At 37.8% G+C, this 26,649-nt stretch overlaps 1 protein-coding gene across 2 annotated transcripts in view; it reads left to right on the top strand.

Moving 5' to 3' along the window:
- Positions 1-26,649, top strand: part of ANKRD27 (ankyrin repeat domain 27) — a 42,996-nt gene that overhangs the window by 1,495 nt on the left and 14,852 nt on the right. For both annotated transcript variants that reach the window (XM_086758007.1, XM_086758008.1), the window contains exons 2-20: positions 6,819-6,949; positions 8,112-8,222; positions 10,280-10,436; positions 11,934-12,088; positions 12,401-12,460; positions 12,557-12,610; positions 12,702-12,767; positions 12,847-12,923; positions 13,387-13,508; positions 14,361-14,439; positions 15,323-15,455; positions 19,915-20,007; positions 20,838-20,965; positions 21,397-21,479; positions 22,248-22,363; positions 23,145-23,237; positions 23,599-23,796; positions 24,112-24,171; positions 24,276-24,395. In XM_086758007.1, coding sequence (XP_086614133.1) covers positions 6,848-6,949; positions 8,112-8,222; positions 10,280-10,436; positions 11,934-12,088; positions 12,401-12,460; positions 12,557-12,610; positions 12,702-12,767; positions 12,847-12,923; positions 13,387-13,508; positions 14,361-14,439; positions 15,323-15,455; positions 19,915-20,007; positions 20,838-20,965; positions 21,397-21,479; positions 22,248-22,363; positions 23,145-23,237; positions 23,599-23,796; positions 24,112-24,171; positions 24,276-24,395 — 2,007 coding nt within the window. In that variant the 5' untranslated portion in view covers positions 6,819-6,847. The remainder of the gene's footprint in view (positions 1-6,818; positions 6,950-8,111; positions 8,223-10,279; positions 10,437-11,933; positions 12,089-12,400; positions 12,461-12,556; positions 12,611-12,701; positions 12,768-12,846; positions 12,924-13,386; positions 13,509-14,360; positions 14,440-15,322; positions 15,456-19,914; positions 20,008-20,837; positions 20,966-21,396; positions 21,480-22,247; positions 22,364-23,144; positions 23,238-23,598; positions 23,797-24,111; positions 24,172-24,275; positions 24,396-26,649) is intronic.

Below are 26,649 nucleotides of genomic sequence, written 5' to 3' on the forward strand. Positions count from 1 at the left end.
GAATAAAGAAACACAGGGTGATTTTGACCTGATTGTAAGTGAAGTCTTATAATTGCTTAATCATTGTCAGGTGGAAAAAGGATTAGCTCTGGGTTGGAATCTGGAGTCCTGTGTGACTTAAGTGCTAAGCTTATTGCTATCTAAATTATGCATATTTGTGTGTGCGTATAGTAGCTGTGCTTCAAGTCTGCCGCATATCACTGACGTTAGTGGTCATTGTGGCACATCAGAGTCTTGAAACAGCCTCGCTCAAAGTAGCTGAAAAGGGGAGGGAGTGGTATAATTTCAGGAACGTGTCACTACTTAAACCTGAAGGTGACAGCAGTTATAATCTGTATCAGATAATGCCTAAATACATATTTAGGTGTGTCATGTGGGAAGAAAGAGGCTGTTATTTAAATTAGTTCTAAATTAAGTTCAGCTACATGCAGTTATCCAGTTTGGGTAGACTGTGGAAACTCTTAGAATTCAGTTGTAGTTTATCACACAGACACGATGTTCTGAAAATCCAAATCTTGATACTGCTTTCAAACAAGGTATTGACTAGCTGAAATATTGTTCAGGGAAAACTACTATAATGAAGTGTAAAAATCCTTAGAAGTGAATTAGGAAGCAGCATGAAGACTAGGAGGAGAAATGTATTTCCTGCTTCGGTGGAAAGGTGTTCTTGCAGTGGATGTTAATGACCATATTTTCCTGTTGTAGTACCCTTAAAAATGTTTGCAAAGTATTCTGTGATGCTTCTTGAACATCACTACTTGTTAAATGCTGTATTCTTGTTTTAATAGACTTTAGAGTAGAATTTTAGGTAGATAGAAAGCTGTTTTGTTGAAGTGGTTGGTAAGCCTTGCCTGATGGACTTGCTTTTGGAGCAAGTTGTCTGATTTAAGGACAATCAAAACTAAGGTAAGTGAGGTACAGGGCTGCTGGCTTCAGTTCCCTGTGGGTGGCCTGTGCTGGCTCTGACCCTCCATACGTGGTTTCTTTACAGACTTACCACTAGTCTTGGAGTTGATACTAACCTTATGTGGTCTGCTATGAACAGTGGTGGTCTGTAACTCTAGTCAAAAAATTGTTACCTTCTGTGACTCACATCTCAGTAGTACAGTGTTCAGGCCTGCTTGTACCCTCAGTACACAGGCTGAGGAGTTACATAATTATTTGGTCTCAGTAACTAAAGGATCAAAATAATTGGTTTAAGTAAAACATTGTTTATCTTTGTATTTCAACTCCTTAGTTTTTGTTCCAAAAAAATGCATTTGCTGGCACCTCTGCAAGCCTGAGGAGGTGGCCTTAAATACAGCTCACTAATATTTGGAGGAAGTATCCTTGCTTGAGAAGCTGTTTTGGGAACTTTGTACTTTCTGTTAATGTTTTTCCTCTAAATGTGTTCCTTGTCACTGTTTATGTGGTTCACTGATCAGCACTTTCTGCACTCTCTTCCAGGGCTTGCTTGTTAGTAGCTCAGGGCTCCCCACCTGAGAACTTAATGCAGCTTTAATAGTTGTAAGCCAAAGAAGGACAATTCTTTGCAGCTACTCTGGTGGCTTTCTAAACCTACAAGAACTGAGAAATGGGAGTCTAGTCTCTCTTCTGCTGTGAAGAGGAGAATGCAGCTTGTTCCTAGTACTTGGCTAATGACAAGTAAGACTATTTCAAAAATCGGCAGAAGTGACTGGGTAAAAGTGGCAAGTGTGCCTGTTGAAGGATGAGCTGCTCGTGCTAACATCTGCTTTCTCTGGAGGAAAGACCTAGTGACTGTGGAGAGTTAAGCCAGTGTGTTCTGTGACCTCAAGTCTGAGGCAAGTAAGAATCTGTACACATCAAACTATGGTGCAGGTACACTGTTAAAATACAAAGGGTGAGCCGCTTTCTTTTTAAAGAATGAGCTCAGTTTTAGAGTTTACAAAGGGCAGTCATAATGAAAAGCTGCAAGAGGACGTGGTAGAAACTGATCTGTGCCGTACTGCCCTGCTGCTGGCAGGTGCTGTGGGGTCTGGGGTCTCTGGGGGATGTATGTCTGAGAATGGTGGGAGCAGTGGTAGGAGAGCCAGAGTTGTTGCTGGGTGTTGAACAGAGATGAAACCTAAATCTTGAGATCCTGTGCTAGCTCTTAACCTTCACTAGAAGAAATGTGTGTCTGAAGCGGGGGTGCTTCTTCCTGGAATGCTTCTGACCCCTCTTTTCCAGACCCTGTTCTATTGCTGTCAGATATGTTCTGGGATCAAAAAAAACTTTTTTTTTTTTTCCCCTGGTTGCTAGGGAATCTTGAGCTGACTGATGCAAATTCACCACTCTAATCTGACAATTCAAAGGTGTTATTCTGACATACTTCACTCTCTCAAAATCAATACAAGCTGTAGCTCAATCTAAAATGGGTGGGAATAGATTGTTTCCTCCTTTGCTCCCTCATGGTGAGCAAGGTGCTCTGGAACGTGTTTCTTTAGCTATTTCCGAAAGATGCTCAGTGTTCGTTTGCTTAGGGGAGGAAGTAAGGTTTCTTGTGTGCTCAGAAACAGAGAAAGGATCTTTTGTTTTTATTCTGAGTGCTCAAGTCTAGATTTTCATCTTTGCCTGGAAGTGGGGTAAATATGAGGAGTAATAGTGCAGGTAAAACAGTAGCTGAAGTGGTAAATGTGTTTTTATTTGGACTGATACTAATTAAATGCCACTGTTTGCTTGCAAAATGCTTTAAGATATGCTTAACTTCAGCTATTCCTGCTAACAAGTGGTGCTCTTACAGGGGGTGCGAGGGGGGAGAAAGCACTTTTTAAAAAAAACTCATTTAGAACTGGGGAACAATTGCTGCTTATTTCTTTTCTGCAGATCTCTGCAGTTTGCTAGTATGATAAATACACATATAAACTTTATCAGAAGTGTCTGCTACTCTGAGCTAAATACCTTTTAGTTGAGTACTGAGTTGCAGCTTGTTTTGGTTTTCTTATTATTTCTAGCCTTTCAGCAAGTGATGTTCTAGTTATTGGTTTACTAAGCTTTAGTTGTCACTGTTGTAGAGTCTGCAAGCTAAGATGAAATTGTCATGTGAAACTAAGGAGGAGTGAAATTGTGCATTATTGCTATGCAAGTAAAATTCAGTGAATTTGAGTCTTGAACATGACATACTAATGGATCTGGTGTGAAAACTTTGGAGAATGTGGCATTCTGTTGCTTTGTAGCTGGACTTTTGTGGAGAGGACAATGGTGTACTTGATGTTAGCATCCCAATGTAACTTGCTTTCTTGGAGAGATCTCAGGTTACTGAACTAGGCTAATAATTTTTACCAACTTTGGTAGCTATTCTTTTGTCCTTTCTCTGCCGAAGTGTCCTTGAAATGCCTTAGTGAAAACAGAATTTTGTAGTGTTCAACGTTGAATATGAAGTGTTTGTATACAGAATCCCCGATTCTGTTATGAAAGGCATTTTATCTGCAGTGTGTTTCGTTGGGTCTTCACTAGTGGTATAGCAGGACATTCAGAAGATAATGTGCCGAAGAATTGAGTGAATTGTTAGATAACTGAATGTGGACATGATGGAACTGCCAAGTAGCAATGCAACTACAGTGACATCTTTAATGGCTGTCTTTCTAAATTTCAAAATCCTTCTTAAAAGGAACTGAAACCTGGTAGATCTGTAAAAGGTACATCACTTGACTGTCTCTAAAGGAAAACAGCATCAATGACAAAATAAACTGTCAGAGTTAAATCCTGCTCATTGTTTTCAGTACTGAAGGTTATGAGACTTCATTCCCAGTGTTTTGGAGAAAAGTAATGTGCTTAGGTTCCATGGTATGTTTTTCGCTTTAGCTGTCCCTTGTACCATGAGTTGTAATGTTGGAATTATCACTCTGCTTTTAATCTAAAAAGGATTTGGGTGTTTTAGTGTTATCACTGTGGATTTTTACAACAGTAACATAATGCTTATTAGCTTCTGTTCTTCCAGTAATTTGAGCTATTTCTGTATTTACAGGCATGAAGTCACACACTTGTGTGATTCCGTTTAAACCTTTTATATAACGTTAGTATTTGTGTATTGCTTTACAACTCAGCGTGGTAGAATTTAATAAATCTCATAGTGAATTGTGACAATTTTTAGTGGGCTTTTTGTGATATGTTACCAGAGCTGTTTAATGCTTATAAGGCTTTGTACATTTCCTGCTTTCCTCATGTTGTGCAACTAGAAGAGTGAGTTTGTATCCCCTCTGGTGCCACCCCCCCACCCCTCCCAAGTTAAATTAGGTTGAAGTTGGATGTTGTATTCTGCCGACAATCTCTCAATGGAGTATTCTAATGCATTCCTAAAATTATGACAATGCATTAGCCAGTATTTTCAGATGCATTTGACTTTTGGGGTAGAAAGAAATTGACTTAAAGTAAAAAATGCCTAAGACAAAATTGGGAGGGGGTGCTTTAATATACTGTCTTGATTCTGTAGACTTAATCTACTTAAGTTTAGTATAAAGTCCTTTTTTCTGTACTTACTTAAACTGTAGATTGCTTGTACATTCACACTTCTGTCTCTCTCAAGAATGCTGTGGATAGGTGGGGGAGGTCCAAGTGAGTATAGTAACTGTTTCAGTTTTAAGTATTCCACCCTTTCTTTTTCATACCCACATTTTAATTGGATGTGATAGCTATTCACTAATATAGCAGTAAGCAGATGCAGGGGTAAGGGAGAGAGAAAGGGGAAGGAAATTTAGAATTGTGATTCTTTAAACAGTACTAATTTAGCTAGTGGTGGTGATTTCCTGCTGTGTAGGAATAGGCATGTGGTGAGCAGTTCGGAGTTTGCAATCTGCTTCTGCTCAAGATGGGTGACAGGCTTGCTGCTGGGCTTGAGTTGCCTTTTCTCCTTTCCCCCACCACTGGCTGAAGAAGCCCACAGCTTGAACTTGGATTGCAGCTGCCTGCCAGGAAATGTTTATAGCACTCATCAGCTGTGGAATTACTGATTATGATCCTGTGTACTCAGGCACTGTGGTAGGATAGATCTTGTCCAAAGCTGTACATTTTTCTAGGTTTGAAGTCTTGTAAATACTGAACTTGGCTAGTCTTTTGAAGGTGTCAATGAGCAAACATTTTCTTCCCCTCTGTGTTGACAAATTTCAGATCTTTGCTCCAGAGAACACACTTCTTGGACTACTGAATTAGTGTTCTTCCATAGAAGCTCTTAGTTTTACTGTGTATTTTGAAAGTGTATGAACCATTTTATCTGCAACTTCACAGGAAAACTCTGCTTGAGGCAGTTATCTGCCACTGCTGAACTTCAGTGGTTCAGGCTGAGGTTGTCCAAGCTGTGAGTAACTGATGCTAACTTTAGAGTGGAAACTGCTTGCAGCTTTAGGTGATCATGTTTGTGTTTAGCTGTTTAAGGGGAACTCTCCTTGTGCCTAATTATAAGAAGGGACTAGACTGTAGATTGGTTAACAGACTATAGATCAGTTAGCAGCATAGCTGGAACTCAAAGGCTATCTAAAAATCAGTGGGAGTTGGGTGTGTATTTTTTCTACTGTTAAACTGCTGTGCAAAGGTTTCATGTCTCTTCCACGATCTACGGAGAAAGGCATGTTTTAGTAACAGTATGGTGTTAGGTAGTAAGATGTTACAGGTGCTACAAAGCAAGCATAACAAGCTCACACTGAGCAAATAATGTACTAAGTATAATTCTACATTTAAGAAAACTGGGGAATATTGGTTGTGTCAGTGGCTTGCTCAAATTAAAGTTCTGCTGCTGTGCACGCTCTTTCCTAGGTCATGTAGCTGAAATTGCATGAGTATAACATGCAACTTCTGTTGATTGCTAAGGGAAGCTGGATGAGGAGAAAAGGCATAGAACAGTCTAGTTAATTAAGCACTTGAAACACTGTTAATCTCAGTTCTTATGAATAAAATCATTCTGAAATTATTCCAGAAGAGACTTGCTAGGGCTTTTCCTGGCCTTGTGTCTAGGATGTGTCATAGTTTTTCTAACAGAATTAGAATTGATGAGGCAAGCAGTCAAGGGTCTGATGCCTCTAGACATCATTTTTTTTTCCCCTGTGACACACCTAGTGATAGAAATCCAACCTGTAGGCATTGGAAAAGCTATCTCCAGTCACTTTTTGGCTCACTGTTTTGCCAAATGTTAGGCATCAGCCTGACCTCAGATCATTGAGACTTTTTCCATGGGAGTAGAGATGACCACAATTACTGCATTTTGTGGTAACTTCTTAATTATGACATGAGTTTTAATATATCCTTGGTGTACCTCTTCCCTGTAACTTTCCTTGGAAAGCTGAGGATTTCCTTACACAAGGGTTCCTGTTATGCTATCTTGTTGGTGTGTGTCAGTCAGTAATCATTACACAGGTGAGTTGTTTTTGCGGTATGCCCATTTAAGTCTTACATCACTGTCCTGTGATACAATAGTATTTGGTGTAAAGCTGTTAACTCGTATCTCTTGGCTTGTTTCAGATCTTAGCAGTGTGAGTTAGCTTGTATATCAAAGTGGTAATAATGTAGATCTTAACTTCTTTCCTCCTCTCCTAAGTTTTGTCTAAACACTTAATGTGTTGTTAGACTCCAGCATGTGGAAGGCCTAAGGAGACATTATGAAAATAACTATGTAATTGGAAATATATATTCATGGAAAATAATCTTTCTGAGGAACCATAGTTATCTTCTTATTAGTTAAGCGTGCTATTGACTGCTTACATCAAAGACATAAAATTGTTTTTTCCTTTTAGACAAGGGAATTCAAACTGCCCCCTAGATAGTCACAAATGTTATGTTTTAATAGACACCATGTATGATGTGTTAACTATTCTCCATATGTATTTCAGAAAATCTCCTTGGAATATCTGAAGTCCATATGGCTATGTATGATGAAGATATCTTGAAAAATCCATTTTATTTGGCCATTCAGAAGCGGCGTCCTGATCTGTGCAGCAAGGTTGCAGAATTCCATGGTATTGTAAGTACAAATAAGTATGTTTAAAAGCTGCTTATTAGGTAGTAGCTGTATGAATTGACAAGTGTCACAGCAGGCATAAGTTAAAGATTAGTGCAAGCCTACCAAACTTAGAAGTGAAACAGAGCAACTTTTAGTTTAAGCTGTGTGTTATTTACTAATATGGAGCTCTTGATATATTGTATGGTAGTAAATGGTCAAAATTGATGTTCTTAAATTTTACAGAAGCTTATTTTCTTTGCTGTGATCTGAAGTTACATATTCTCCCGCTTGCTTGTAACTTAAAATGGGATTGACCTTTTGAAATCCCTGGTGGACAGACAATCACTTGTTTCTGACAGCATTTTACAGAGCAAAATCCACTGAACTGAGCTGGAAAAAAAATTCTAGTTCTTAAGACTTCTGATCTGGGTATTCTGCAGTTAGTCTTCATCAAAAATTAAGTCTGTGGAGACTCCATTTAACTTGGAGTTTATAGTTACCTAATTATAAAATTAAGCCTTAAATTAGACAGTGTTCTCTCAGCTGTGTGTTACTTGAGATGGTGATGTGATCAGTAGAAATGCTAAAATCTATTCACCAGTTCTGTGTGTATTCTAACACCGTTTCTGAAAGCTTCTGAGTACTGAAAGAACCACTAGCTTCATGCTTTTCCTCATTGACAATGAGATGTTTTTCAACAAGTATACAATGTTTGTTGTATTCATAATATGTTGCTTTCAAATCTAGAATTTGTTTCAAACTGCCAATCTGTTGATGTGCAGTAGCCCAAAGATGTTTATTATCTTAGATTTTCTTCTTTCTGATGGATTTTTGTTTCAATTTGAAAATGTACTTCACTTCTATTAGCTGCGTAATTTGGAGTCATTTGGGTGACTGGTGCTAAGTAACTCAAGTGTTCGTCTCCTTCTCTTAGTATTGTTAGTTTCAGTTACATCTGTCATCCTTTTTCAATAAGTCAGTAATTGAAACTTCTAGGTTAATTACTGGACTGTGTGTCTGTCAGTGGCCTTTCCTTTTAATTTATTTAAACAAAAGTGCTTATAGTTGCTATACATTTGCCTATAAGCTAGATTCAATTACTTGCTTCTAAAGGCCAAAAACTATTGGGGTTTAGCTGGTGATACATGACACTTCTCTCTAAAGCATGATCTAACTTTTTTAGGTGTTAGTTCCATGCAAAGGAAGCCTTTCAAGCAACAGTCTTTCTGCCTGCCAGTTTGAATCTTATGTTCTGAAGCCTCTAGAAGAAAATTTTCAGACCTTAAATGGAAAGGTATTTCTGTTTTAATATGTGAATGTTGCCTGGGGACACTGCAACAAATGATTCTCTGCAGTTGGTGACTGATAGTATGAAGTAGTGGTTACAGGACAGGTAGCTAGGAGTTAGTGCTAACTGACAATAGTATGTTGCCCATCTAAGCCAAAGTTCTCAGGGATATACTACTTTCTAGCAAAAGCTGTATTTTGGCATGTACACAAGAATATCTGTCTTATTCAGATGGTAACACTGCCTCTGATTTCATCTTACTACTTTGGCAAAGCAGCTTTGTCAATTTATCTGTGTTTTATGAGTGTTAGGAATTTTGTTAAAGGTACCGAGTTGTATCTGAGACCTGATGTATTAATTCAGTTCAGTAAGTGGAGTAGAAACAGACCAATGTAGCAGCAAGCCATGGTAACCAGTGCTAACTGCATAGGGTCACTTCTTTCACTTGTAACTTTGCAGTACAGTCTGAGATCTTCACAGAATTACAGAATTATTATCAAAGACCTAAAAGATCATCCAGTCCAACCATCACCAATACTTCTCAGCTAAATCATATCCCTCAACACAACATCCAAACGTTTCTTGAACACCCCCATGGTCTGTGACTCCACCACCTCCCTGGGCAGTGCATTCCAGTGCCTGACTACCCTTTCCGAGAAGTAACATTTCCTAATGTCCAGCCTGAATCTCCCCTGGCGCAGCTTGAAACCATTGCCTCTAGTTCTATCACTGTCTACACGAGAGAAAAGGCCGACCCCTAGCTCACTGCAACCTCCCTTCAGGAAGTTAGAGAGAGCTATAAGGTCTCCCCTGAGCCTCCTCTTCTCCAGACTGAACAATCCCAGCTCCCTCAGCCGCTCCTCATAAGGCCTGTGCTCCAGACCCCTCACCAGCTTCGTAGCCCTCCTCTGAACGTGTTCCGGGGCCTCAATGTCTTTCTTGCAGTGAGGGGCCCAAAACTGAACACAGTACTCGAGGTGCGGCCCCACCAGTGCCGAGTACAGGGGGACAATTACCTCCCTGTTCCTGCTAGTAACACTGTTTTTGATGCAAGCCAGGATGCCGTTGGCCTTCTTGGCCACCCGGGCACACTGTCGGCTCATGCTCAGCCGAGCATCAATCAGTACCCCCAGGTCCGTTCCCTCCACACAGTCCTCCAGCCACTCCGCCCCAAACCTATAGCGCTGCCTGGGGTTGTTGTGGCCAAAGTGCAGGACTCGGCATTTGGTCTTGTTGAACCTCATCCCATTGGCTTCAGCCCAGCTCTCCAGCCTGCCCAGATCCCTCTGTAGGGCCTCGCTACCCCCAGGCAGATCCACACTCCCAGCCAATTTGGTGTCATCTGCGAACTTACTGAGGGTGCACTCAATGCCCTCATCCAGATCATCAATAAAGATATTGAAGAGGACAGGCCCCAGCACCGACCCCTGGGGAACACCACTTGTGACCGGTAGCCAGCTGGATTTAACTCCATTCACCACCACTCTCTGAGCCCGGCCCTCCAGCCAGCTCCTTACCCAGCCAAGAGTGTACCCATCCAAGCCATGGGCTGCCAGCTTCTGCAGGAGAATACCGTGGGAGACAGTGTCAAAGGCTTGCACCTGTTTGCAGGCTGTCATCTAGAGCTTCCTACTGCAGCTGTCCTCACTGGAGCAGCTTGGGGAGATAAAGTTCAGCATGAAAAACGTAGACAAGATGTGTGTTTTTTTTCTGAAGCTGGACTTTAGGCCTCAATTCTAGGTTGTTTTTCAATGTCCCTTCTACTGAAAGTGCTCTAAAATCTGCAGATAGTCACTTAGACCTTGGAGATTGTCTGAAGCCTCCTCTAGCAGTAGACTTGTAAAGAAAGTAGGTATAAGCGAGGTCAGCTGGCCATTGTAGACTGAAGGAGTTTTTGTTTCAGTGTCTACACAGCGTGAGAATATGAAATCTCTTGAATCTGGGGCCTTCTTGTCTTGCAAGATTCTTATTTCTGTGGATATGTAACTATGCAATGCAGAAGCCAAAGAGTAACTTTCTTCTGGTGGAGTTTTACAGTTGATCTGTTTTTTGTTTTGTTTCAGGAGATCTTCATACAAGGAAACCTCATCATTTTAGGAACTGGTTTTAGTTATCATCTCTCAGTACCTGTTCTTTTTGAGGAAACATTTTACAATGATAAAGAAGAAAGTTTTAGTATATTGTGCATAGCTCATCCGTTGGAAAAAACAGAAAGCTCAAGTAAGTATTGAAGTGTAGGTTGGTGGTGGTGTTTGCACAGTGAGCAAATTAATATGTTTGATATGCTTAATATACTTCCTTCATTCTAAAAAGCATTGGCTTGCTTGAAAGCTCTTGGTATTTATTAGCCTGCTGGGGCAGATGTTGGTATGCTACTGGAGAGAAATTCTAAGTTGCTACCAGGCAAACTTAATTCTGTAGGGTCTATGCCCCAGTCTCGGCACTAAAAATGCTCTGCAGAATACTTGATCCAGCATGAGTTTTAGCAATGCTCAGTTTAGTGCTGACTGCTTAAAAAAGGAATTTAGTCTTAAATGTGACATGTGTTTTGAGATGCAAGATGGATGCACAAAAAACTGGAGAGGTAAATTGTTTCCTGATCACTTAGTCAGAGGTTGCATAGCGTAGTTATTTAGCAACACTTCTGATGGTGGTCTGTCTCATTAAGTTGAATGTGTTAATTTTTGTCCTAGTACAGAAAGTGCTCTTGATAAGGCTGGAATGCTATTTCCAAGGCTACTATTAAAGCTGTGAATATAATAGGATTTCTGTGTGATTTTTTTGTATAACAATCTGTGTTTACTAATTAAAAGGAACAGAAGCTTCTTAAAACATATGCTTTTTCTGAAATAAAACCATCTACTCTTCCTAAATACATAAGAATATTTATTTGAAAGAAATGATGATGAAGTGAAGTAATACTAGGGTAGTGTGAAAATACTGTGAAGGAAGTATGAAACTTTATTTAAAAAAAAAAAGCTGGCATACATATAGGCTTAAATTCTATAAATATTAATCTAAACCTAAAAAATTATTCTTGTAGTGTTCCTTTTTTTGGCTGTTAATAAATGTAGTTGTATAGCAGTCTTTCAGAAGTGAGGTAACTAGTAATTTCAGTAATGATATTTAACCCTGTTATTGGCTAGCTGCCTTTGCAAATGAAAGACTTCCCTAGAAAAAAAAATTTGGAAAAGCAATATGAATTTTAAGTGAGGGATCCAATTGTCATATTCAGAAGGAAAGTGGATTTGATTTAATGTTTACATGAAGCAATTTTGCTCTCCCATTCAGAGAAAGTGTGCCTAAATAAAGGATAGGTTATGTAAAAAACCAAGATGGGGTTTTTACAGCTCACAGCACACTGACTTCCTGCATGGGCATTCAGTCAATGCTGTAATGTGCTTTTCTGTTTTTGAGCTTGACTTGCACTCAGATTGAGTTGTGTATGCAGCAAAAAATTACCCCCAGGGTAAAAAAAAAAGCATGTGAAACCTTTCTGACCTATTCCAAATAAATACTTGACACACAAGGCAATAGAGCCTACCCTAAATGTGATGCATTAAATTATTTTAATTAAAAGCAATACCTTCAGTTAAAGGTATGGTAAGCTGAAATAATGTTTCATTGCACACAAGTTGGCTGTTTAGGTAGGAACAGAATATACTTTACCATGCATATATATTACACCTATGTGCTAATTCTTGGCTTTTATTTTAGGTGAATCTACAGCTTCATCAAACACTTATTCTCTTAAAAATATTGAAGATGTTAGAGAATTCTTGGGAAGGCACTGTGAGAGATTTGATAAGTACATAGGATCTTTCTATAGAACATTTAAAGAACATGAAAGGAAAAGCCTCCGCCACTACATAGTCAGTATCTTGCTTCTGGATGTTTAATTTACTAAATATGATTCACTTTGCTGCTTCGGTTATCTTTATTATTGAGCTTTTCTATGTCAGAGTAGTCTAGAGTTGAGGAAGGTGGGAAGGGAGAAAGTAGAATTCTTAACTGTGAATTACCACATCTTAACTATTGGATAAAGACAATTTTTCTAGCTAAAAATCTTACCATAGTGCACACTTCGAAGGCAGAGAGAGCTTCCTTTCTTTTCTTATTTATGCTTTGTTGCTTCAAGTCAGATTAACCTGAGTCTGAGTGCTTTTTTTTTCTTTTCCCCCTAGGATTCTGTCAATGCACTTTATACCAAATGTCTCCAGCATCTTTTGAGAGATTCACACTTGGTAAACATGTACTCCACTAAATACATAGTACACAGTGTTACTTAAGCAATAGATTATCTAACTTTTTCTTGCTGTTTGTATGGCTTTCCTTTTTAGAAGATGCTTGCAAAGCAAGAGGAGCAGATGAATCTGATTAAACAAGCAGTTGAAGTAAGCATCTGAAATGAAGGAAAATAATTAGCAAACTATTTTTAACTCTCCCTTTCATGCCTTAAGTACTGTGGTGTTTTTTTTTCCACAGATGTATATACACCATGCTATTTATGACCTAGTCTTTAAATATGTAGGGACTATTGAGGCAAGTGAGGTAAGTTTGTTTGATTCCTGAAGATTAGTTACATTAATCTAGTGCATTTAAAAAAACTTATTGCCTTTCTATTGATCAGGATGCTGCTTTTAACAAAATTACAAGGAGCCTTCAAGACCTGCAGCAAAAAGACATTGGAGTGAAGCCTGAGTTCAGGTGAGAGGGATGATTGTGGACTCTTCGAGGAGTCACTGAGATCCTGTCATATAGATCTCAGGCCAGCCAAAAACTGTCTTCCTTCAGACAATAGCAAGTTTTTCTTATACTTTGTTCCTTTGAGATGGAAAAGTAAAGCTTTGCAAGTGTCACTTTAGGGCAGTCTATGCATTGATCATTATTTTCTTTGCTTTTATGTTCTTATACTTCCTTCTCCATCTACAGGGTACAGAAATGCCAATGTACTTGGAGTAGAGATGGAAATATTTATTTTAATACCATTCTTCATTTTGGCTCTAAATAAATTAGAACTCGGGTTTAGTTGGGGATGTCCGTGCTCCTTGCAGGGGAGTTGGACTAGATGACCTTTGAAGGTCCCTTCCAACTCTAACCATTCTATGATTCTATGACACCCTGCACAGGAACTTGATATGCTAACCATTTATTTCAAATTGTCTTGTAGTTTTAATATACCACGTGCAAAGAGAGAACTCAGTCAGTTGAACAAATGTACTTCCCCTCAACAGAAGTTACTTTGTCTATGGAAAGTGGTACAAATTATTATGCAATCTCCTAGCCAAAGAGGTCAGTAACTAGTGAATTAATAATTTAACTTAACTTTTTTCTTAGCCAGTACACACACAGTGTTTTTGTATTTAAACAGCTATTTGAATAGCACTTGTGGATTTAACACAATTGGACTGGAGTCTACCTTCCAGGTCCCTAAATAAAGCGAAATGGACACAAGATAGACACTTCAGCATTGTTTCTCATGGAGTGAGGTGGGGTACTTGGGTAGCTATGTTTTAGCTAAAGCATGTGAGAAGCTTGTATGTGCTAGGACACTTTCTCATGCAGCAGAATTGTGGATGATCCATTTTAAACACTGAGGATTGCTGCTAGATCATTCTTGTTTATTTGTCCATGCTCCTTGATAATCTTGAAATGCACCTACTGCAAAGTACAGTAGTGGTGGGGGACAAAAATTCTATATGCTGCCTTCAGAGTGGTGCTATAGATTACAGAAATGATTCTGTAATAGGAAAGCATGGACCTCTTAAGCTGGTATTTGTTTGATCTAGCCTAGAGAGAGAAGATAATTCCACTAAGCAAATGGAGTAGTACAAAGAACTTACTACTTGATCTCATTGCCCTCAAGAATTTCAGGAATCTTGAGCTTGGCTCTTCCTATATAGGAAGGAGGGGATGCTAGTCAAATATTGTGATTTCTACGGTACAAACTATTTGTTTCTTGGGTTCTGGCAGCCTATTTTAGAGGGAGATTGAGACTATTTGAAGGGCTGCCAAGGTTACTGAATGCATTCTGTACTAGTAGAGCTGGCCATTAGCCTTAGGAAGTAGAATTCCATTTATAGGTATTACTCTTGATTTGAACGATAACATGACTAACATGAGATACAACTTCTTTTTTTTTAGTTAACATGGAAACCATGTGTGCAGATGATCTTCTCTCTGTTTTGCTGTATTTACTTGTAAAAACAGAAATCCCAAACTGGTATGTAACTACTTTGGTTATACAGAGCTCCATCATGTCATCTTATATGTAATGCTGCTGTAAGGGCAAATGTTTCTGAACATGTAGTAATAACTCATAATCAGCCTCTCATACACCTTCAGTAATGCAGAAAACTATAGTAGAACAAACAGCAAAGATTTATTACAGGTGTGACCAGATTAAGGACTTATCAGACATTCAAGTGCTGTGTCTTTTGCTGGTTTGATTCCTAACGTAGAAAGAAGTGGTAGTGAGAGGCTGTCTATACCAAATCTACATGTCAGTACAGACTTCACAGGCTGGTCCGTCCTTGTCTGTGTTAGGAGCTGTGAAATCTTTATGCAGCTTCTAGATGTTTGATAAATTTGATACAGAGAAACTAGATTTGAATGTTTAATTGCTTGCTGCTAGTTTATACCGTTATGTTTGTGTCTCCTAACTATTAGTAAAAGTATATCTAAACCTTCCACCTGTACCTGAACTGAAATTTAGTGTTGGTGTATCCCATATTTCAGAGGTTGTTATTTAGGTTGCTGTTTTTCCTTTGATTTGTAGCTATCACTTTACACTGGTCCTTATGGTACTTGAAACATTAACATGTTTGAAATGTGTGAAACAATCTGCCACTGCTATCCTTATGTCCTTTATATTCCTTATATCCAATTAATAACTTTTCATTGAATAGTTGAGAGACAAATAGAGTTCTGATCTGTCCACGAAGCTCAGAACTGCCATAGTATTACTAGCCTAACAGTGTTTCTATAAGCTTTTTCTTAACACACCTATTGTCTTCCTGGATTGCCTGAGATGAGTTGCAATATTAAGATAGTTATGATAGTGTTGTCTTAATTTAGTGGTTCATGGCTTTAACTTTTTGTTTCAGGATGGCCAACTTGAGTTACATAAAGAACTTCAGGCTTTGCAGTTCAGTGAAGGATGAACTGGGATACTGTCTAACCTCAATTGAGGCTGCAATAGAATACATACGACAAGGCAACCTCTCTGACAGATCAACAGTAAGCTACTGCTAAAATGTGTGAAACTTGTGTTTGGTAAGCTTGTAGGACTGTACCACTGCAGGAGTAAATTCCATTCAGAGGATGCCAACAGCTAATATAAGAGTTCCTTTTTTGCACTTAAGGAAATGTGTTGAGGTAACTATAATTGAAGCAAATACTAAAACGATCTACATGATCACAATGAAGTCCTAATCCTATAGCAATACTTGTTTTGTATTGTATACTTCTTGATGAAGGAGATAAATGTCAAGTCTGCCTCTTCATATGAATAGAGGAAAAATAACAGCACTGTTTTCAAGATGAGTCTTCAGTAGTATCTCCTGTTTGCTCTCTGTCATGATTGTGAAGGCAGTGCAGGACTTAAGAGTAGGCATAGCTTAAACAGTTTTTTTAAATAACTTTAAAAAGCTCAGGTATGCTAGCAGAATGGAGGTTGGAGTGTAATTTAGAATTACTCAGTAAATCTTCATACTCTAAAAATTCAGTGTTTGCAGTGCCAATTACTATGTTGTACCAAGTTTATAGTTTAAACTTGGATGGAGTGCAGGTGGTGTTTGAAGGTTAAATTTGGCTCTCAGTATCTCTAACCTAGCAGGGGCAGGGAGTTTGTGGATGCCTGAGTTACGTCCTGCTGGGTAGCTATAGGCCTTCTGTCCATCAGGTCAAATCCCTGCAGGCCCCTCAAGTATGATATTGATGTGACTTTAGAAACTTCTGTAGCTGAAGAACTTTGTATCTTATGTAGTAAAGCAATCCAGTCTTATTGCTCCTGTAAAACTTTCTGCTGTTGCAAAATTAGGTTTTCCTGATCTGATGTGGAAATCAAAAGAAGTGAACTTGGAACCAGAGTGAATTCAACGTGTCTCAGTCTGCCCAGCTACAAAGCACTGGAGTCTAATTGCAGGGGCCAGAATAATGGCTCAGTGTGCAGGGCTTGGGATGGGACAACCTGGGGCACAATCTTAAAGAAGAAGCACTTAAAGTAATATTTTAGCCTTTTGTTATTCTTGGTTTTGTTATTTTGTGGGATCTCTTGCATGAACCTGTCATGCATAGGTTTGCTTTGTACACTCCAAAAAAAAAGCACTAATTTTGTATAAAGAGACTGTAGTATTTCTTGTCTGTAATGCTGTATTGAATTATGTTTAAAAAAATAAAAATGTTAGTTTAAAAGGAAAACTTGGCAAACAGTTTTGCTTTCTGCAGTCACTTGGCTGTCATTAATAATCAGTGTACAAATAGCAATGCTGGTGGTCTGGATGAACAACTGGAACCTAAGTACAATTGTCCTCCACAACAATACAATGCCAGCAAGCTGAAAAAAGAATATGCTACTCTTAAATTTCTAGAATAAAAACTATTTCCTATTAAATGCCTGATTCTATCCCTCTTTATAGAGTAAAGGATAGCAGGTTTTTTTTTAATACTGGGATTGCCCTCAAGTGATTATAACTTAAATGCCACTGCCATTAAGATATTATATTTATTTCTTCGAGAGGCATCTATAGTGAAAGATGAACTACATCTTTGGGAAGTCTAAACAAGGCCAGTTTCGTACTCTTATATTAGTGTCTGCACCAATATAAGACTAAGCAGTAAGTGTTTCTGTCCATACCTCAGCTGGATCAGCACCAGACCTAGAGTGCTAGCCTTCAGCTTTTTCACTGCAATGTGGGTACAGTGAGTGTGCAACAGGAACTTCTCTTCTATGTTACCTTTCCCAGGCATTAACATGGCTGGAAGGCAGCACCCTGAGGTGAGGTGGAAAACAGCAGAACCTTGAAAACAAGGAAGTGAGTCACCCTGTGCCCAAAGCACAGCTCAAAAAGGAAGAGCTAGATCACCCTTTTCTCTAGTGTAGGGTAAGAGAGAATAAAGTGGTACACACTGAAGATGAAGAAACTAGGTAGCAAATAGCCCCTTGACAGGAATTGAAAAAGGGCAGTGAGCAGGTAGAGGAACATGCTAGGAACTTCTGCTAGCATTGCTCTCCTTCCATGGACTTATCAGTTGAGATAACACCTTTATTTTTATGGTGAAGAGATCAACTTTCTGTTTAAGGCAGCAACAGCTGTGAAGGTGATGCCCCATGGTTTGCTTTTCCAGATAGTGCTGGAAGGGATTGTGGGATTTAAGTGAGCAGGAACATTGCTGTGCCCTGGGGCTTCATTACAGCCCCTCATGTGGTTACACTTAATTTTATAGCTGGCTTCAGATGGAGCTTCTGGCAGCTGAGTAATGTTGTTGTCCAATCCCTAATGAAGCTAGCTACATAAAGAAAACTCAGCAGGGAACTAATGTACCCTGTGGGATAATAGGCATATTATCACCCTTATGTCAATAAGAAAATTGCACTTAGGAGACACCTGCCAAATCCCTTCACCCAAAGTCACCCAAGTCTTGAACAGATATTTTAGTTGTGGGGAGGAGAGGAATGTGTAACTGATGGCATGAAAGGTTCCGTTTTAATTTCTGGGAGTTGTCAGCCTTACTTAATGAGAATTCCAGTTAATAAGTATTGGATCTTAGTGAAGTTCCTATGCACAGCTAACGTGTAATAAGACCCTCCAGTTCAGAGGGTTGCAGTAAGGTCTGCAGTAGGGAGATGGAGGCAGCACTTGGTTCCTGTGTGGAGGGGGTTGTAGGTAGCAATGAAGTTGGCATGGAGGGAGTGCAGGAGGGAGAAGCCGGGAAAGGAAGACTTGAACACAAGCTGAGGCTAATAAAGTGTTTTGAGGGGGAAGGGGAGTAGAGGTAATTTTCCCCAGGTCATCAGTTGTAATCTGTGAAAGTCACCTTGAATGGATCATTATGCAGGTACACCCTCATAGGAGCAAATATTTCATGTCTCTAGTGCAGAGAGTAATGTTAGGTAGGAAGATCATTCATGTTGGATATGTATTTCTAGACAATGTAGATTTAAAATACCTGAGAGTCCCACTCAAAGCAATTTTTTTCTTTTTTTTTTCTTTTTTTTTTTTTTTAAATTGCTGGAGTACAAGTAAAGCTGGTATGAATGAGTTTTGTCTGAAGGCCCAAACTTGCTTAATACTTCAACCTAGATGCGATTCTTCTGCCATTCTGTATTTCACTTTCAAAGATACAAAGTTTTACCTGAGATAGACTTTTTATTTTTAATTTTTTTTTTCTGATTTATATAACAAATAAGATAATAGCACTACATAATGATTACTGTCTCAAGCGACTCTTTGAAATAATTATTCCACTTGGGGAACGCTTCTCTTGTAAAATACACTGGAACAGTACTAAAACTACACAAGGTCTTGCTAGTGGTTACTTAGATTCTCCATAGTGAAAGTATAAAGCTGTCTACAAGCAATTAATATTAGAAGTTCTGATAAGACTTCAGAAGCTTGTATCAGTAGTAAAGTTTTAATGTATTTTTCTACTTAATACAATTTTTTATTGAGTATTTCTTAAGGAAGTTATTCCTGATCACACTGAAGAATGTATCCAAGAAGATCAGTGTTATGCACCTTGTAATTCTGAAAATATATGTTTGAGTATCTTTAGCTAAAGTACCTAGTTTTGAAAAGATTGGCTTATATTTTTCATCTTCATGTTTCTAAATACAAACGGCTAACTGTGAAGTACAGATCTGAACTTTTATCTCTAGACCTTGTTAATGTTTTTAATGACATTATTTGCTGTAACAATGGAGGTTTGTTTAGACTTGAGTGATCAAACTTCTAGAAAATCTGAACTCTTTATTTTTGGTGTTCAAATAATCTTGTTTATTTGCAGTTCACTGGTTCCATAAACTTCATGCTGACTTTCTAATGTTAAGGGCCAAGTCGAACTTTTTTTACTTATTTGTATCTGATCTTTACGGACTTAATTGCAGAAGCTATAGCCAGCATCATAAATCATCAAAGTTTATCTGATACGTGGGTGACGATCTCAAATGCAGTGGTCTTCAGTTTGATGGATGCTGGGAGTCTTTCCATTTCTAGGGAGATAGTCATTATCCAGAAATAACATCCAAAGAAATTTAATTCTTTACATGTTTTCTTTGGACTTTTTTTAATTTTTATAGATTGCTGTAGCAGTCATATTTTTTCCAGAGTGAAGAATCCTAATTTCTCCTTGTAAGAAAGCTGCATTGCATCTCTTACAGTTCTTGTCTTTATAATGTATTTTCTAGATTTACTGTGTTCTTTTTTTTAGATGGCTCAACCATAATTTCATTAATGCTCAGTTAGTTCATGGAGAATTACAGTAAAGGAGTATTCTGGTGAACATCTACTTATTGCAGGTGTGCAGCCTTTTAGGTCTCGGAATCCTAGACGTGAAACTGATTTAGGTTTTACGTGCATCTGATAATTTGCAAGTGGTAAATACAGTGTTTAATATTTTTAGAAGTTAATTCTACTGTTAAAGTACTTTTGCCTGTAAACGAATATGTAGATAATCGATCTATATATTTAATTTTCAGGAATCTGAGAGACTGTGTGACAAGCTGCTTTTAAGACAAAGGATGAACTTACTGTCCCAGATGTCTGCTACTCCAATAGACTGCTTATTTAAGGTTAATAACTTTTATGGCAGGATATGTATATACTCATGTATTGCATGTTTATATCCCTTCCTTTCTGCATTTTTTTGAAATGTAATGCAATGTTAATTACATTAGTACTGCAAAATGTGTTTTAGTAGATGCTAGGAGTGTGTTTTGAATCTAGTGCATTTCTGTGCCAAAACATTACTAAGTTAATATAATCTTATGGATTTCAGCACATATTATGAGAAATACAGAAGCAAATGAGGATAAAACGCTACTGCTGTTGGCATTGATTGGCCCATTTAATGCACAGATGTGATATTACTATCTGGTTGTCTCTCATAACTTTTAGTGCTTGAAATTGGAAAAAAAATTCTAAAGTAATTTAAATATAGTCACCTGGCAGCTACTTCATATTATGTGTTAATCTCACATTGTCATTCTAAAAGAATTTTGCCTATACAAGAACACAAAGCAGAACTTCTAATTATACGTGTTCACAGCTTATGGCTGGAGACTTAGTAATTTTATAGACATGTTTTTGCACAGAGGGAGCTCAATTTTGTGACTGAATCAAAAGAGAACAATAGGAATAGTTGTAATTTTTTTATAGAAAGTTAAGTAAGCCAAGAACAGATTCTTTTTAATACTGAATGTCCATTAGGGGGTTTTGTGCTGTGAATTGTTCATTTCTGCTTTCTAATGCGTGAATACGTGTCTTATATAATTGATTCTTTTTGTTTTGTGCTTCAGTAAATTACTCTTTTTTGTTGTTGTTGTTGTTTGTGGTTTTTTCTTTTAAAAGGAGGCTTTTCGCATTGGTTTCTCATTCTCGTTCTTCTCTTGGCTTTTTGTAGCATATTGCTTCAGGTAGTCAAGAGGAAGTGGAGCGGTTACTAAGTCAAGGTGACAGTGATAAGGATACTGTACAGAAAATGTGTCATCCACTCTGTTACTGTGACAAATGTGAGAAGCTAGTTTCTGGGTAAGCGTTTTTCATCTCCGCAAATACACAAAGCTATGTAAAAGTCTTACGCTAAGATTTACTTTAGAAAGTGTGCTGGTTTTAGTTATAGAGGAAGTTGGTAGCACTTGGAGATGTGTGGTTTGGAAAAGAAATATTGTGAGAATACTGAATGCCTTGGAACCAGCCCGTTTTGTAATGGAGGCTGTATGTCCTTTTGTAAATGTGGTGTGAAATGTTTCTTCTCTTTAACCTAACTTACACATCTTGAACAAAAATACATCTCTTAATAAATGTAAAGCTCTGTATAGAATAATTTGTCAATGTGAAAAGATAAAGGATAAGAAGTTCCAAAATCAGTTTTTGTTGGCCTTGGCAATTTTTCTCTTTCTCTCCTCCTTACCACTGCTGCATAGGTAACTGAGCTGCTTTTAAACTGTTGTGTTTTAAAGGAAACTGAATGATCCTTCCATTGTTACTCCATTTTCCCGAGATGACCGGGGATATACACCGCTTCATATAGCTGCTATTTGTGGTGAGTATTGGTTTTCTTTGCTAGTTTTTTTCTACTCTTTATGTTCCTTATCTCTATGTTCGCATGTTTTCCAGCTTTGATTAAAGAGTGAATTTTGTATCAATTTGTTTTCTTTGTTATCGAAACTGGTATCTTGGCATGGACTGAAATTGTTGTATATTCTTTTAAGCTCAATTTCTTATGGCTAAGTTATTGTTTGCTGGCTGTTGACTTTTGTATTAGTGGTTACCACAGTAATTCTTTCTTCAGCTGTGAAAAAAGTAAAAATGCATCATCAGAAACTAATCTTGTTTTAAAGAACTGACAGTTTGAGGAATTAATTTTTTCTCTCTCCTGCAGCTGGCTGTGCATGGTAGATCTGTACCATCTCTTGTCTTTTAATGTTCATTGTGCCATTGATGTTACATTTATTAGAAGATGTATTAATTTTCTTAGTGAGGTTTATTTAATAAATAATTTCCTTTTTTTTTTTATCTTGACTCTCAATGGGAGAGTGCTTTGTGTGACGTCTTTATTTTCTGTTCTCTTCTTACTCATAAGATATAAGCATACTTTGCTTTTAGCTGGAGGTTCTTTTATGGAGCTTTAACCTTGAGTAATCTGCAACAAAAATCCCCTGAATACCAAGGGAGTGAATATACAGTATATAGAAACATAGAAAGCAGAAATGCAGGTATTTTGTTTTATAGTTCATGTTTGAATTTGAAAAGTAGCAATGTTCTTGTGCAAAGTTTACTTCTTTCTTCTAATGTCTGCATATTTTTCAAGGACAAACGTCATTAGTGGATTTACTGGTAGCCAAAGGAGCCATTGTCAATGCTACAGATTACCATGGTTCAACTCCACTTCACCTTGCCTGTCAGAAGGGATATCAAAATGTTACAGTAAGCACCAAAAGGCTTAATTGGGAATGAAAATAAATATTTAAGCTAAATAATAAATATTACTCTTACTAAGCTATTCTACTGTTACTGTGATTTAGGTGTTCTGAGAAGCTTTCACCAGAGCTGTTTACTCTATCAGAACTGAGCATCCTTTATCATTGTAGTTTGCATGATATTTTTTTTCCTATACTGCAAAGTTTTCGGCCATGTCTAATAACCAAGCAATTGACAGCTGTGCATGCCTGATTAATTAATCCATTTTATTAATACAAATCTATAACACATAATGCAAATGGAGAGCCTGTTACTATCTCTGCTCCTGATTAAGACAGAAGAACTGTTGCAGTCATTGGAATGAATTAAATGACTTTGCGTTGTGTTTAGGACAGACTGTATAACTGCATTAATTACTGTGCACTTGAATTTTGTAAATTTGAGATTCTTCAGTTAGCATTGTTGAAATTAAGCCGTGTCTTCACTTAAATAGACTCTTAAAATACAGGATAAATAATCATGTAGTATATATATTGCAGTGTTTGCTGCAGTAGATGAATCTTTTTTTTTCTATGAATATGTAAGAAGTAGCTTTTATTTGGTTCTTAGGGTAGGGCCAATACAGTACTGTAATGCCAAGAGGGTGGTGTCTGAAGCAGGAGAGGCATAGCTAGTTTTTCATGAAGTGCTTCATCATGCCAGAAACCTAAAGGAATCTACAGAGTAACAATTGTTTGTCCATTAATTTTTTAGTTATTTAAATGTGTACTTTTATTTTTCTTTCAAGCTTCTCTTATTGCACTATAAGGCAAGTACTGATGTTCAAGACAATAGTGGAAATACTCCACTTCATTTAGCCTGCACTTATGGTCATGAGGATGTAAGTAATTGTTTTGTGACAAACTAAATGGACATTCTAATGGAATGGAATTAAACTGTGATGCAAATTTGCACTAATGTATTTTTAAAAGTAAATAAAAAAATTTGGAGGCTAACTATTTAACTCTGTAAATTAGGACCTAGCAGTTCATAGCAATTTTATTACACATTCACATTAAAGATAGTAGTATTGTGCAAATTTAGTTATTTAACTCTTTGCTTAATAACGTTGAACCAGAAAAGCCTGCCCTTTAGGGCAGATTATGTGAGCAGCAATGAAAAAAACCTTTTTAGGATTGCACACATTGTATGAATTGAGAGGCAATACTATAATTTATTGATAGCTTTCCTTTTCTTTCCAGTGCGTCAAAGCTTTAGTCTACTATGATGTACATTCCTGTAGACTGGATATTGGTAATGAAAAGGGAGATACTCCTCTCCATATAGCTGCTCGCTGGGGCTATCAAGGGATCATAGAAGTGCTTTTGCAAAATGGGGCAAATCCAGAAATTCAAAACCGAATGAAAGAGACTTCCCTACAGTGTGCATTAAATTCCAAGGTATTCTTCTTTATCTTCTAGCCTGATTTCTTTCTGCTGCAATTCCATGGAAGTGTAGAAGCTTACTTGCTAATAGGAACCTGTGGTCTGGTACTATTAAAATGGAAGTGTGTGTTTGCCTTTAAGGAAGACTTTTAAATCTAATCACATGAATACAGTCTGTGGTATAGAACATAAACTTGTAAATGGGTACTTTTAATCTGCTCAGTCATAATCTGTTACTAATATTAGGTTGTTGGCTAATTTGAGTTTCAGTTAGTAGATCCCTCTTTAAGTGGACTAACATTGGTTCTCTTTATTAATATTTTTATGCAGATTTTGTCGTTGATGGAATTAAATTATCTAACGTTTGAAAGAGGACAGAGTGCTTCCGAGGTAATAACCAGTGCAAGCTGCTAAACTTTTTTTTGCCTATATTTAACCTGCTTAATCTGATATGTAACTTACTCCGTTTGTTTGATTTTTTTAACAACTTTAAGTCACCACTTAGGTCTCCTCAGCGCTCAACAGAAGCTTTCAGCAGAGGATCATCTGTCTCAAGCCTGTCATCAGCATCAACTGATATAAGGCAAGAAGAAGTAAAAAATAGTTATAAAGAGGTAAGACTGAGGTATAAGTTTTGACAATAAGCAAAGTTAAGGAAGCTAGAGGAGAGATATCTTGCAATACAGTTTTGAACTGCTTCTTCAGTAACAGCCTTCTGTCTGGTTTGGAAAATTGTATGATGCTATCCTCAGGTGCTTGTTATCTCAGTATCTATCACTTGTTTTTGTATGATTTCAGCTGCTCTGCTGGTTATTTCTGGGGAAAAACTGAAAGCCTATTTGGAGTAGTTGTTCAGATTTGTTGCAATTAACTATGTAATTTGAGAATTTGTTGAAGTTTACAAAATTATAATGGCAGTGCCCTGGAATAACTCTCTGAGTCAGTGCCCCAAGGACCTTGCTGTTCTGTCCAGGAATTATATGCTATTGTTAGCTTACAAAATCTGCCACAGAAAAGAGACTAGTACAGGCATACTGGCAAACAACTTAACAAACTAGAACGTTAAGACAAGCTTTCAAAATAGGCATAGGAAATCAATTTTGTAACATGTGAACTAGTACACGCTATATACTAAGTACCTTACTTGTGTTTGCTGATTTTGCTCTGTTCATACCAACCAAGATGCCGTCCTCTGGATTGTTTCACGTGGGACCTCAGATCCATACTTTCCATTTATCCCCTCCTAAGACTGTCGTATCACCTTTCCTTCTGGTACTTTTCTCTTTATTTTTTGTCCCAGTCCCCCTGTTCCATTTTTTCCAATTTTACTTCCTTCGTATTTTTGTTTCTCTCCATATCACCTCTGCATTCAAATTCTTCCTTTTTCCTGCTATTAAAAGGTTCTTCTCTTACCAAAAGTTTCTGTTTTCTTTAAATGTTTAAGAAACTCAAAAACAAAGTTTGACTGGGCAGTATTACTTCACACTTACCTGTTCCTCTATGAGAGCCTCAGTAGAGGAGTGTACCTCCCTGTTTGTACAGAGTCAAGCATTCTAAATAAGGTCTAGTGTACATAAAAGTTCACTTCATAGATTGAGGGTTTAATTTTCCTTAAATGAACAACCTATCACACCTAAGAGCTAAGACTGTAGTTCAAACTGGGGAAAAAGTTTACAAGCAGCTTACACCTTAGATTCTTGGGGTTAATGACCTTCTCCTCTAATCCAGCTTTAGCTCATTTCTGTTTGCCAGGCTTCACATGGGCTTACTGTTCTTATTCTTACTAAGCAAGGAGGCAAGGGCCTAATCCTGAGAGCACTCCATGAAGGGAATGCCACTGGAAGTACTGGGAAGCTGATAAGGTCAGTTTCCTAGAATTCAAGGCTTAGACCATGGATTAAGGAGATGCAGTTAGATCTTTATTAATCAATACTGCTTGTGAATTAAACTCTTCACTTAAATGAGCCAGTCATGATATATGTCTGGTGTGTGGCTTATTTACAACTTAGAAAAGAGAGAGTAAAAGAGCCAGGCATGTAAATTTGGAACTTCCTCTGTTGGAACTAATCACTCCTTGCACAATTTTTTTCAGCAACAGAAAAACTGAGCATGAGAGTGAATTGCAGTAGATTTATCTATTTTACATTTAAAGGAAGGTACTTCTGTTCCATGGAGGAGAGAGAAAGCAAACTGGAAAGATGGGGAAATGCATGTAGCAGATATTTTGTCCTAAGTACTCTTACTAAATTATCTATGAGCTGCATAACAGATGTTGTATGCTTCTCCACTGCTTGGGCCTGAGGCAGTTTTTAGAATTCTAAGGAAGTTGTTATTTTTGGAAAGAAATTATCAGAGCATGTGGGTCACTTGCTATTATTGTTAGGTGCCTTGCAAGTGATAAGACTGGCTCCTGAAAATCATCAAGACCTTTACATTCTCCAGTGACATTGTCCTATATATAGTCCATTTTCAATGTATAAGTGTAGAGATTGGGATTTGGCTCACCTAACTTCAAATGTCTGAAAGACAATTGTCTTTAGCTTTAGATACCTATTTTCCCTCCTTAGTCAGTGGAGAGAAATCTATAACTCCAGAAAAGAATTAATTTCAGACATGCTTAGTTTCACCTGAGTTGCAGTCAGGTGTCATTTGTTGACTGCATTCTGTTCTGTAGTTACCAGAGAGGGTATTTAAATGACTGGCTTAGATTTAGACAGCTAACTTCTACACATTCAGAGTTAGGCAAGAGGAATACTGCCTTGAGTGCCTAGTGCATGACGTCAAGGAGCTTCACCTTGTATTAGAAAGGTAGTAATAAAATAAAACCTAGCAACTTTCCTAAAAAGAAATAAAATTAGATGGAGAGAT

The sequence above is a fragment of the Chlamydotis macqueenii genome, chromosome 13 (assembly GCF_036417535.1).
Source record: "Chlamydotis macqueenii isolate bChlMac1 chromosome 13, bChlMac1.mat, whole genome shotgun sequence".
Taxonomy (NCBI): domain Eukaryota; kingdom Metazoa; phylum Chordata; class Aves; order Otidiformes; family Otididae; genus Chlamydotis; species Chlamydotis macqueenii.